Source organism: Rhinopithecus bieti, unplaced genomic scaffold (assembly GCF_001698545.2).
Source record: "Rhinopithecus bieti isolate Rb0 unplaced genomic scaffold, ASM169854v2 scaffold_19708, whole genome shotgun sequence".
NCBI classification, from domain to species: Eukaryota; Metazoa; Chordata; class Mammalia; order Primates; family Cercopithecidae; genus Rhinopithecus; species Rhinopithecus bieti.
The window spans coordinates 2,945,879-2,956,538 of NW_016810765.1; the positions used below are offsets into that span (position 1 = coordinate 2,945,879).

Here is a 10,660-nt window from a genome sequence, read left to right on the forward strand (position 1 = left end):
GGAGGGAGTTAAGGGAGGGAAGAAGGAAGGAAGGAAGGAAGGGCAAAGGTAAGGCTGTTGCAGTAGAATGTCAAGTGCCAACTGGTAAATGTGGAGAGTGCTGGAGTTGGAAAATCATTCTGCAGAGACCATATCATAGATTGGATCAGGTGGAAACCATCAATGACTCCTAAATTTTGATAAGAAGCAGGGTATTTACATGACCTTATAAAGTGTCACTCCACAAAATTATGATACAGTGGATAAAACAGACAACATCTTAACCAGGTCATCAGAGTTATCACCACCACAGAGGGGCAGATGGACATGGTGTGCCTCCAGATGCCACCCCCGAGAAGGACACAACAGCACGTATCCAGTGTTCCAGCCAGAAAAGCACAATTGTAATCTCTAATTGTAAGAAAATCACCAGTTAAATCCCAAATGAGAAACCATCTGTTAAAAAAGGGAGAGGAGACTGTATTTTTCAAAAATTCAAATCGTAGAAGCAATGACTTTGTGGAAAAGTTCAGATTAAAGAAACTAAAAGGATACGAGAACCAAATGCAATCCCTGAGCCTCCCCTGGACCCTGTACTGGAGGTGGGGGAACACCACTAAGGACGTTACTGGGTCAACCTACAAAACTGGGATATGTATAATAGATTGGACACAAATATTGCATCAAAGTGAAATGTACTGACATTTCCTAAGTGTACTGCGCTTATGTAAGAGATTATCCCTGTTTTCAGAAAAACACACTGAAGTGTTTAGGGGAAAAAAGGCCACAATACATATAATTTACCCTCAAACATTGCCAAGGGAAGAGGGCATACCTGTGTTGTTTGTGCTATTCTTATTCCTGCAAATTCTTTATAAATTTTAAGTCAGTTCCAAATAAAAAGTAAAAAAAAAAAGAAAAAAAAGAGTGACTGCAAAGGCACAAGGAACTTTCTGGGATGATGGAAGTGTTTCTAGATTATGATCATACATTTGTCAAAACTCAAAGTGTACATTTCAGGCTGCTGACTTACTGTATTCAATAAAGATGATTTGCAAAGGTGCAAAGGGTAAAAGTCCAGTATTTCAAAAGATTCTATATTCCTTTAAAAGTAGACAGAAGAAGGGGTACGTGCATTTGCCTCTCGAAAGGCCTCAGGAACTGCTGTGTTATGGACGGAAGCAAGCTATCTGGTGAGATTGGTTTGCTCCAGCCAGGATGAACAGAAGCCACAGACAACCACACAATCCTCCTTTCTGAAGCATATTATGGCAAAAAAGCAAGCATTTTTGTATTAATGTCTATTTTAGAGTGAACACAATACTCCCATAACTGGTTAAAATAAAACACAGGCCAGGCACTGTGGCTCATGCCTGTAATCCCAGCACTTTGGGAGGCTGAGGCAGGCGGATCACTCGAAGTCAGGAGTTTGAGATCAGCCTGGCCAACATGGTGAAACCCTGTCTCTACTTAAAAAAAAAAAAAAAAAAAAAAAAATTAAAAAAATTAGCTGGGCATGGTAGTGGATGCTTATAATCCCAGCTACTTGTGAGACTGAGGCAGAGGTTCCAGTGAGCTGTGATCATGCCACTGCATTCCAGCCTGGGCAACAGAGCATGACTGTCTCAAAAACAAACAAAAAATAAAACAAAACACAAAAACTCAATGAAATCTGGCCCCCAAGGGATCCTTCATATGATCCCAGACCCTTAGAACACCATTTACTATCCTCAGAAATTTCCCTAGATGGTGAATAGAGTTTTTGCATGTCTCTCCCAAGCCCCCACGCACAGACAATAGTTTGCATCTTACCCTCCCCATAGTTCAGGGCCCACTCAGATGATGCCTCCTCCAGAGGCTCCCTCTTTACACTCTGCCTGTTCCACCTCTTAATCTAAGCTTTTATGGCCATCTTCCTCATAACAACTATTTGTGAACTGTCCTTCTCCAACTCAGCCCTTGGGAAGGAATCCCTGCACTGTGGCTGGCACCTTGGAAAAGGATGTTGCATTGAACTAAGCTCAGATAAAGGAACGTGGGCATATTTACCATTTCATTCCTTTTCTCCTTCACAGAGTGGGAATTCACAGAGTGGGAAGGTGTTGTCATTTTCTTTCTTTCTTTTCTTTTTTTTTCCCTGAGACAGAGTTTTGCTCTTGTTGCCCAGGCTGGAGTGCAATGGCACAAACTCGGCTTACTGCAACCTCTGCCTCCCAGGTTCAAGCAATTCTCTTGCCTCAACCTCCTGAGAAGCTGGGATTACAGGCATGTGCCACCATGCCCGGCTAATTTTGTATTTTTAGTAGAGACGGGGGTTTCTCCATGTTGGTCAGGCTGGTCTCGAACTCCTGACCTCAGGTGATCGACCCGCCTCAGCCTCCCAAAGTGCTGGGATTACAGGGTGAGCCACTGCACCCAGCCAGTGTTGTCATTTTCTATGTTGAAACTCACATTATTTGCACCATTTTCTGGAATGGACTTCCTGCCCAGGAACATGATAGCTAATTCTAAAATGGGATCTTGTTATAACCAATCCAGTAAAACTTTTTGGGACCAGATTTTCAACTTTTTGGTGTAAGTAGGAAGAGAGATTTTAAGCTCAGAAAACACTAAGGGAAACTCAAAGCAAAACATTTCTATTAAAGCACTACCAGAACAATTTATATAAACTTCTATGCAACCCACAGTTGGTCAACTAAAAATGGAAAACGACACCTCTCTAGGACCTGAAGATACTCAAAAACAGAGTGATGATAGCTGACACTGAGCACTCACTGCCATCCAAAGCCTGGAGAAGTCAGTCCACAGCTAAGACACTATAGGGCTAGGGTTCAAACCCAGGCAGACTGGCCTAAGAATCTACATTTTTTATCTCTACACTATTGTTTCTGGCTGAATTTAGTCCTCCCGCCAAAGCTTACACGTTGAAATCCCAACCACTAGTACCTCAGAATGTAACCGTATTTGAAGATAATGTCTTTAAAGAGGTGATTAAAATGAGTGGAGCCCTAATACAATAGGTGTCCTTATAAAAGGAAGTGGCCCGGCTCACACCTGTAATCCCAACACTTTGAGAAGCTGAGGCAGAGGGATAATTTGAGCCCAGGAGTTTGAGATCAGCCTAGGCAACAAAAGCTAAGAAAAAGAAAAATAAGCCCAGCATGGTGGCTCACACCTGTAATCCCAATTACTAGGGAGGCTGAGGTGGGAAGACTGCTTGAGTCCAGGAGGTCAAGGCTGTAGGAAGCCGTGACTGTACTACTGAACTCCAACCTAAAGAGTGTCAAAAAAAAAAAAAAAAAAAAAAAAAAAGAAAGAAAGAAAAAGAAAAAGACAGGGATGTGCATGCCCAGAAGAAAGGCCATGTGAGGCCACAGGGAGAAGGCAGCTGTCTGCAAGCCAAGGAAAGAGGCCTCCAGAAAAACCAAACCTGCCAAGCCAACACCTTGCTCTTAGACTTCCAGCTCCACAACTGTGAGAAAATTAATTTCCTTTGCTTAAGCCTCCCAAGTCTGTGGTATTTTGTTATGGCAGCCCTAGCAAACTAATTCAGCCAGTATCTGTTAAATACCAATTCCTCTTCCTTCCAGAGAGCTCCAAGGTGAGGTCTGCATCCAGAATTAAAACACTCAACCCAATTAACAAGCCATACTTCACCAATCTGCATTTAACAGGAAAATCAATAAAAGATCTCATTTTCCCTTATTTAATAGCTATTGTCCTGACACTTTCTCCCTATGCTGATCAGTACTCACCAATGTTCTTATCAGAACTTTTTTGTCCTACTTTTACGCAAGGAACTGAAATTTCTTTCTACTAAATTCAACCATCTCCTTTATTTTCTCCTTCTCTTTCTGATGAGAAGGCGTCACACCAACATCTTGCAATTATTAGCCTTAACCAAACAACAGCTTTTATCTTTCCCTGGTAGACACTAACCCATGCTTTTATTAAGCAGAAACAGAATACTGCACTTCGGATACATCCTAAAATCATTTTGTTGCAAAAGCATGCTTCATTTTGAAAGAGACGGTGGCTTTGGAGGTCATCCCATGCTCCACAAAAGGATTCCAAACTGTCATTTGCAAAGTGGGGTTTTTAACTGAGACACCTGAACAGTGGATGCTCTAATTCACCTACCAGAGAGATGGGTGAATTTTTCACTCAAATTGCATGACTTCAGACAAAACAGTGCCTACCCTCCCCTAAAATTCCTCTCTCCTGAGTCACTGGCTCTTCCTTGAGAAGAAATGGAGCTGTGCCCCAGGACTGTACAGATTGAAATAAATCAGAGGTTTTGAAGTCCATCCTTGGAGTTCTGAACAGCTCCATGTGGTTTGGAAACTGGATTTTTCACAGGAAAGTTTTCACTAAGGGGATGTACTAGTCACAACTCAGCAAGATGAAAATGGGGGTGTTCAGAGGTCAGACAGTGCCGCAAGGCGGTAGGAGGAGGACTGGAGCAAGGGCCTGGGGAAATGAAGACCCTGGGTCACCCTGATTAATGTGACTTTCAGGCAAACAATTTACCTACAGACATTCCTCCCCTATTGTGTGTGTCAATGCAAGCATTTTACATCAAACAAACAGGCTTATTACCAGTACAGTATGGCTCAGCTGACTGCACAATTTTTCAAAGCGAGAGCCAGTGTTTGTCAAGCTCCTGGTATATTCTGAACACTGTACTTCATATGTTGACACAAATCAAAGCATTGCAAAATGAAATAGGGTTCACCCTGCCCTTAAAAAAAGTACATATGCAACTAAACCCCTCTGGTTTGTGGGGTTCACGGCAAAAGTACAAAACCCCCCCTCCTAGTTATTTTCTAGTGTTAATCAAGCTAGCAAACTCATGTATTCCTCCTCCCTTGACAAAAGTAGCTTTATAGCAGCCTAGAAGGCCAGGGACAACTTAGAATTTTCAGACCCTTCAGAGTTATGGGCCAGACACAGAAATAGCAGACCTGGCCAATGAACAGAGCCCCTTCCCTTCCCCACCCAAGCTCCCTCTCTCCTAGGGGGGCCTCTTGGGCACCCACGAGGACTCCCTCCTCTCCTATCCAGTCCACATTTCCAAACTCTTTTATGCCCCAGCAAACAGCTGCCCCTTTGTGAGCTGTCCAGGGATCAGGTCTGCCCTTTCTAGGGCTCAGGCCTTGGAAGTTGATATGGGGCCCTTTGGGCTGGGTATTCCATCCAAGTCTTGGGAGGGAGGGGGCAGCATGATCTCTGGGTAGCCAGCCCCCTTGGACCTACAGACTTCCAGGTCTATGGGGAGGGGCACACCCCTGCAACCCCAGAAGGCCAGACTGGGCCCTTTAAACCCAGGGGATAAGGGTAAGGGGGTTCTTCCGCCCAGGTCTGAAGGCCGTACTGGCTGAGAGCCTTCTCTATACTACACTCACTAGGTCAACTTTTTCTTTCCTTGAAGCTTTCTGGGAGGGTGACACCTATACAAGGAATAAAGATGAATAAACAGACAGATGATATAAAAGAAGATTCCTGTTCAAAAGGGACGAAAGAAAAAAGTTGAAATCTTTGTGGAAAAATTGACAGCTGATACCATGGTCTGAAAGAAAAGGTAAAATATTCCTCAAACAGCAAATGTGTTGACAGAGTTCTAGAAAGTCTGAGGAGGTGGGATCCTTGCCTCATGGCGTAACTTGGGCAAACCTTCAACTGTTTTCTTTCTGTGTTTGAAAGTGGATGTCCTACCCAGACCTTGCAGAGAGACCAAAAGAGCTGGATGAAGACCTGCCAGAGGCACCAGGGCAGCCAACCTAAATCCTAAGGCGTGGACACACTGAGTCAAGATGAGCAAGGGAGGTTTAGGTCTGCTGCAAACACAAAGGCCTGGCCAAAGGGACCCATGGGGGGCAGGCGTAGGAGCTCAGGGTCAGAGGAGCAGCAATGGCATGGGCTTCACCCCCACAGCTGACCTAGCATCGATTTTGCCTTTTCTCAATCAGGGCAAGTTGGTCAGTTCTCCAGGCCTCCATGTTTTAATTCTCTAGAATAGAGATACCACCTGCCCGCATCACGAGGTGATGATGCCCCTAAGAACTTAGCACGGTCTGGCGCATGGTAAATTCTCAAGATGCTTCATCTAGAACTGAAAGCGAGCGGGTCAGAGCTAGCCCTGAACCCAAGATGTGGGTCACCATAGACCCCAAGCTGGGTGTGCTGCGGGCGGAGGAGTGGAGGGGGTTTTGGGGAGAGGAGCACACCGAAACACATAGGGTACAGCGGTCAAGAGGTCAAGTAATACAGGTCCCTGTCCCGTTTGGGGGCAGGGGAAGGGGGTGCTTTTTCATGTCGCCCAGCCAGAGATGTAAAGAACAGACGCCCTAAGGCCCCAAGTTGCTGGCATCCGTGAGCTCCAAGGTGGAGGAGGAGAAAGCCGTCCTGCACTCCGCTGGGCTCCAGGGACGCGCGGGTCCGGGCCAGTAGAACGGCCGGGAAGGCTCGGGAGGGGAACGCCCGGCTCGCGGGGATCGGAGACGCAGCCACTCACCCAGCAGCAGCAGCTTGAGCTCGCGGCGCGCGTCCTTCTTGTCCCGACGAAGCTGCCGCTCGATCTCCGCACTGATGCGCTGCGACTCCTTCTCCTCCGCGGACAGGCAGCAGCAGCCGGCCATGGTGGGCTCAGCTCAGCACCCAACGGGGCGACGCGGCCCCGAACACTCGAATCTTCGGCCCGACCACTCACCCGGCCAGCACGCGACGGGCACAGGGGTGTGGAAAGACCGGGGGCGATTTGAGCTTTGGAGTAACAGGCCTGGACCTCCGAGGCTCAATTCCCCCTCGAAAGTCGGCTCTGAGGCGGGGGCGAATCCCGAGTGCTGGGAACGCTCGAGTGCACCCCGGATCCGGGCTCAGCCTGCCCCACTCGCGTTCTGGGGAGGAGGAGGGCGAGTCGAGAAGTTGGGAGCGATGCTGGCCCCGGGGAAGATGCGAGCTCCCCTTGGCACAGGAGCCGAACAGCAGTCAGGGGGCGCAGACGACAGTTGGAACGTCGGTGCTCCGGGGGGAGTAGGATCTCCTGGGCCTAGGGGTGTCCCCAGGCGGGAGGTAGGCGCGGAGTGGGTTGGAGGCAAAGGACCTGGCTGGCCTTTGCCTGGAAAGTTCTGAAAACCTCAGCAGTGACCGCAGACTAAGACCAAGTGGAAAGGTTCCCGCTAGCGCTTGTGGCTCTAAGTGGCAGGAGGAGGCGGAGCATCTCGAACCTGCAGCCCTGGCGTCTGCTGGACTTGGCCTTCTAGGCACCCCAAGCCGAAGGCGCCTGGAAGTGAAAGGGGACCAGCAGGGGGCGCGGATCAGGGGGTGGGAGCTGGCTTCTCAGGGAGCAGCCCCCACACTTGCCTCCCTGGCTGTGGCGTCCCGGCCGAAGTTTGCTGTAACCTGCGCGCTCTGGCAGCCAGGCCCCGGGTTCCGACAGGTGAGTGAGTTTCGCCAACTCACTGGCTCGGAGAAGGCGGCAGCAGGCTGGAAGAGGAGCGGCGCCAAGCGTCTGCTACGAGACGCAAAGCCCAGAGGTCTCTACCCGGACCTGAATTGGGAGCTTGCCCACCAGCTTCACCACCACGCACACCCGGGTTTCCTAGACGGGCTCCTTCCGCTTCCTGGACTCCCCCGCCCAGCTCGGGCTTGGCCAAAGCCCTTGGTCAGCTCGGCAATTTGCCTGTAAAGTGTGGCTGGGCCTGAGCCTGGTGGCTCTGAGCTCGGAGAAAGAGCCGCCCCTGGGTTCAATTATAAGAGAACTGCAAGAGCCCAGGGTAAATATCCTCTCGGCCTCCGGACGAGGGGGCTGGGGAGAAAGGGAACGGCTGATTGCTTTGCATTTTATGATGGGAAAGACACCTGCTTTGTAGAAAGGGCTGACACGTTCCTGGTAGCACCTGGCAAGTTTCCTGCCCAGCCCCGAAACCTAACAGCCGCCTTGCGATTGTGTCCTCACTGACACCTTGGCCAGGATCCTGGAACATCAGGGTCAAGTTTGAGCAGCATTAATAAAAACTTAAAATTAAAAAGCACTTCTTGTACTTAAGTGACACGATAAAATGCATATTACAACATCTGACTTTTGTCGGTGTAGATTTTGATGCAGAAAAGGGAAGGTGGAGAGAGGGGATCCTATTGGCCACAGCAATGAACGTTCTTTCCTTCTCAAGTCAGTATAGGCTATATGCTAATGGAGCGTTAGGCAATTAGATAATGCTTCCTCTACTAAGAGCAGGCATAAGTGCCTTTCATTTGAGTAGCAAGTATTTTATCAATTCAAACTGAGGAGCACATTGAGTGGAATGGTATGTGTCATTATATAAAGAAGTTGGTATTGCGATGCTATCTGGCTGCATGTTCTTATTATTTTGCAGTTTAAGAAATGTAGAGGAATCAGACATTAAAAATGTGCATACATTCTTTAATGTGTGACTATTTTAGTTTTCTTGTAGGCATAAATTGACAGTAACAGTGACCCCTACAGGAAAACTCCTGGACATTTCAAATTTGATCTTTGGCCATTTAATAGCCTGTTTCTTCTCTCTTAACGCTTACGGATTCATTTACAATTTGAGAATAAGATCTCTTGGCTTCTCAAAGTCATGGTTGCATCATAATTATTATCATTTAAAATTATAAATTTTCAAACTGCAGTTGTGACTCATTCCTAGGGTGTGGCCAATATTTTTTCTTAACAAAAAGAAAAAAATATAAAGAGCCAATATCAATGTTGCTTTGTGTATTATTATTATTAAATAAAATGTTTTCTTAACTTTTGTTTTTTTTTTTTTTTTTTTAGAGCCAGAGTGTCACTCTGTCACTCAAGCTGGAGTGCAATGGCGTGATTATAGCTCATTGCAGCCTTCAACTCCTAGGCTCAAGCAGTTCTCCCATTTCAGCCTCCCAAGTAGCTAGGACTACAAGCTCATGCCACCATGTCCAGCTATTTTTTAATTCTTATATTTTGTAAACGCAGGGTCTCACTATATTACGCAGGTTGGTCTTGAACTACTGGCTTCATAGAGTCCCCCCTGCCTCAACCTCCTGAAGTACTGCGATTACAGACATGAGCCACCACATCTTTAGTTTTATTTTATTTTTAAACCAAATACCCAGAGTTCAGTGAGAAAAACTTTAGTTTTAATTGTACGTGTAAGTATCAACTCTTAAGCAGCTCAATCATCAGTGGGAGTTTGCTTGTCCATCTCCTGAATGTGTTAGTGTAAATGATTCCAAATTTTCTAATTCATTTTTCTGAATCCAACATGTTCTTTTTTTTTTTTTTTAATTTGAGTTCAATGTATTTTCTAAAATGTTTTCGGTCCTTCTTACCTGTCACTTCTACTCCCCACCCCACCCATTAGCTCTAGTTTGGTAGGTGAGAGTTGATGGAGCAATGATGGATAATGATTGATTGATTGATTTTTTTTTTAATTTAGATTCAGTGGGTGCATGTGCAGGTTAGTTACATGGGTATATTTTGTGATGCTGAGGTTTGGCCTTTAATTGAAACTGTCACCCCAGTAGTGAACATAGTAACCAATAGGTAGCTTTTCACCCCTTGCTCCTGTCCCCACTCCCCACTATTGGAGTCCCCTGTATCTATTATTCCCAACTGATGGATATTTAGATGGATGTGTGATATTGATGCTAGTGGCTGCTTGTTCTCAACATCTATTTTTCTAAGGCAATCAACATGTCAACATGTTGCTCTACAATATTCTCTGTCTGAAGACCAGAAATTGTTTATTATGTAACTGTTACTGAAAACACTGGGATGGTAGACAATGAAGTCTGCCTTTAAGCACATATGACTGTGAGTAGGCAGGAATTGGTATTGTTTGTTTTTGAATGTGACTTTTCATGGAAGTTGGGGAATCTCAAGAAGAAATCAAACTCTTTAAAATGAGAAGTTTGGAGGTGATTATTTGGCTTGTTTTCTTTTCCTTTTGCTTAAATTTCCCCTCCATTTACATCCCTCTCTTCTTGAATGATCCCATGTTAATAACCCAGGATGTATTCTTCACTTCTTTGTGCTCTGATAATCCTACATAAGAGTAAATAATTTCATAGACATGTATAAATATACACAGAGGAAGTTTGTCATCATTAGTTTTAAAACGAAGCGACATTACATGAACTCTATATTTTGTTTTTCTCATCCAAGAATACTTCGTGAAATCTAAGTAAACTGTTTTACCTCTGATTTATTCTTTTTAATGACTACATAGTACTAGATGATGTGAAAGGACCATATATTATTCAACTTTTCCCTTTGAAAGGTACTCATTTTTGCTTCCAGTTTGGGGACACTAAAAACAAAGTTGTAAAAGCATCTTTGTATATAAATCCTCATACGCTAGCGTTTTTATTTCTGTAAGATAGATTCCCAGGAAAGAGATTGCTGGGTTGAAGGATAAATACATTTTCATTTTAATAGATGTGGCCAGATTCCCTTCCAAAAGACTGAAGCAATCCCATTTCGGCTACAAATATGAGCACCCATCTCCCTATATCCCCACAAGTAATAAATATTTTTGCTCATTAATTTTGGCAGCCTGAAGAGAATAAAATAACAATAAAGTGTTGCTTTACTTTGCATTTCCCTGACTACCTATGAATTTGTTCATCTCTTCATATGCTTGTCAGCATTTGTATCTACTGCCCTAGGAATTGTCTA

The 10,660-nt window shown here is 45.3% G+C and overlaps 1 protein-coding gene across 1 annotated transcript in view; it reads right to left on the reverse strand.

Annotated features, from left to right (window-relative positions):
- The window catches only part of GNA14 (G protein subunit alpha 14), a 228,761-nt gene extending 221,028 nt beyond the window's left edge, over nt 1–7,733 (reverse strand). Inside the window, exon 1 of the mRNA XM_017892770.1 lies at nt 6,494–7,733. Coding sequence (XP_017748259.1) covers nt 6,494–6,617 — 124 coding nt within the window. The 5' untranslated portion in view covers nt 6,618–7,733. The remainder of the gene's footprint in view (nt 1–6,493) is intronic.
- Between the last annotated feature and the right edge of the window lie 2,927 nt (nt 7,734–10,660).